The sequence below is a fragment of the Borostomias antarcticus genome (assembly GCF_949987555.1).
Source record: "Borostomias antarcticus genome assembly, chromosome: 7".
In the NCBI taxonomy this organism is placed as follows: domain Eukaryota; kingdom Metazoa; phylum Chordata; class Actinopteri; order Stomiiformes; family Stomiidae; genus Borostomias; species Borostomias antarcticus.
Window position 1 is genome coordinate 554,083 of NC_140240.1, and position 2,500 is coordinate 556,582.

Genomic DNA, 2,500 nt, shown 5'->3' on the forward strand with positions numbered 1-2,500 from the left:
TAACAACAACAACACTTTATTTGATTTATGTTAGTATCCCTGTGTTGTGATGTATATTAATATCCCTGTGTTGTGATTCATGTTAATATCCCTGTGTTGTGATGTTATTAATATCCCTGTGTTGTGATTCATATTAATATCCCTGTGTTGTGATGTATGTTAATATCCCTGTGTTGTGATTCATATTAATATCCCTGTGTTGTGATGTATATTAATATCCCTGTGTTGTGATGTATATTAACATCCCTGTGTTGTGATGTATATTAATATCCCTGTGTTGTGATGTATATTAATAACCCTGTGTTGTGATTCATGTTAATATCCCTGTGTTGTGATTCATGTTAATATCCCTGTGTTGTGATTCATGTTAATATCCCTGTGTTGTGATGTATATTAATAACCCTGTGTTGTGATGTATATTAATACCCCTGTGTTGTGATGTATGTTAATATCCCTGTGTTGTGATTCAAGTTAATATCCCTGTGTTGTGATTCATGTTAATATCCCTGTGTTGTGATTCATGTTAATATCCCTGTGTTGTGATTCATGTTAATACCCCTGTGTTGTGATGTATATTAATATCCCTGTGTTGTGATTCATGTTAATATCCCTGTGTTGTGATTCATGTTAATATCCCTGTGTTGTGATTCATGTTAATATCCCTGTGTTGTGATGTGTGTTAATATCCCTGTGTTGTGATGTATATTAATATCTCTGTGTTGTGATGTATATTAATATCCCTGTGTTGTGATGTAAATTTATATCCCTGTGTTGTGATTCATGTTAATATCCCTGTGTTGTGATTCATGTTAATATCCCTGTGTTGTGATTCATGTTAATATCCCTGTGTTGTGATGTATATTAATATCCCTGTGTTGTGATTCATGTTAATATCCCTGTGTTGTGATGTATATTAATATCCCTGTGTTGTGATGTATATTAATACCCCTGTGTTGTGATGTATATTAATATCCCTGTGTTGTGATGTATATTAATATCCCTGTGTTGTGATGTATATTAATACCCCTGTGTTGTGATGTATATTAATATCCCTGTGTTGTGATGTATATTAATACCCCTGTGTTGTGATGTATATTAATATCCCTGTGTTGTGATGTATATTAATACCCCTGTGTTGTGATGTATATTAATATCCCTGTGTTGTGATGTATATTAATATCCCTGTGTTGTGATGTATATTAATACCCCTGTGTTGTGATGTATATTAATATCCCTGTGTTGTGATGTATATTAATATCCCTGTGTTGTGATGTATATTAATACCCCTGTGTTGTGATGTATATTAATAACCCTGTGTTGTGATGTATATTAATATCCCTGTGTTGTTATTCATGTTAATATCCCTGTGTTGTGATGTATATTAATAACCCTGTGTTGTGATGTATATTAATAACCCTGTGTTGTGATGTATATTAATATCCCTGTGTTGTTATTCATGTTAATATCCCTGTGTTGTGATGTATATTAATACCCCTGTGTTGTGATGTATATTAATATCCCTGTGTTGTGATTCATGTTAATAACCCTGTGTTGTGATGTATATTAATATCCCTGTGTTGTGATTCATGTTAATATCCCTGTGTTGTGATGTATATTAATATCCCTGTGTTGTGATTCATGTTAATATCCCTGTGTTGTGATGTATATTAATATCCCTGTGTTGTGATGTATATTAATATCCCTGTGTTGTGATTCATGTTAATAACCCTGTGTTGTGATGTATATTAATATCCCTGTGTCGTCTTGTGTGTGAAGGTGGAGAGTCCGCAGTTCCGCAAGGCCGCCACAGCGGGGCGCTCCAAGAGCTTCAGCAACCACCGGCCCCTGGACCCCGAGGTCATGGCTCAGGTGGAGCACAGCTCTCAGGTAGGCCGGATCACTCGCCCGCGCGCGTGTGTGTGTGTGTTACTGTGTGTGTGTGTGTTACTGTGTGTGTGTTACTGTGTGTGTGTGTGTGTGTGTGTGTGTTCACTGTGTGCTCCTGTGTTCCAGGACATGGAGGCGACGCTGACCTCCGCCCTGAGTGACCTGCGTGAGCGCGAGAGACAGAGCAAGCACACGCACGCCCCCGACGTGGTCCTGGACACGCTGGAGCAGCTGAAGGGCGTCTGCGGCGGGGGGGGCGGGGCCTCGGAGCCCTCCAGCCCCCTCCACTCCCGTCTGCTGAGAGACGACCGCGACGGGGGCGGGCCCGGCCACGCCCACCCCCTCCAGCGCAGCGCCTCGTCCGCCAGCGACGTGCCCTCCTCCTTCCGCCCTTCCAAGAGCCAGCCCCGCAGCCCGCTGCCTTCCGGCGCCGCATCCCCCTCCTCGCTCTCCTCCTCCTCCCCCCTCTCCTCCTCCGTGCCGTCCTTCAGGGAGGCGCGGCCCCCGGCCACCCGGCCCAAGCCCGTGGTCTTCCCCAAGGGAGGAGGAGGAGGAGGTAGTCCCGCCATGGGGTCCCCGACCTCCGGCGTGCCGCCCAGCCCTCCGCCCCCGC

The 2,500-nt window shown here is 43.6% G+C and overlaps 1 protein-coding gene across 1 annotated transcript in view; it reads left to right on the top strand.

The window, feature by feature from the left end:
* Positions 1-2,500, top strand: part of srgap2 (SLIT-ROBO Rho GTPase activating protein 2) — a gene marked incomplete at its 5' end in the record, with an annotated part of 12,568 nt that overhangs the window by 8,121 nt on the left and 1,947 nt on the right. Inside the window, 2 exons of the mRNA XM_084440925.1 lie at positions 1,777-1,887; positions 2,014-2,500. The exon at positions 2,014-2,500 is cut by the window's right edge and continues 1,947 nt beyond it. Coding sequence (XP_084297051.1) covers positions 1,777-1,887; positions 2,014-2,500 — 598 coding nt within the window. The remainder of the gene's footprint in view (positions 1-1,776; positions 1,888-2,013) is intronic.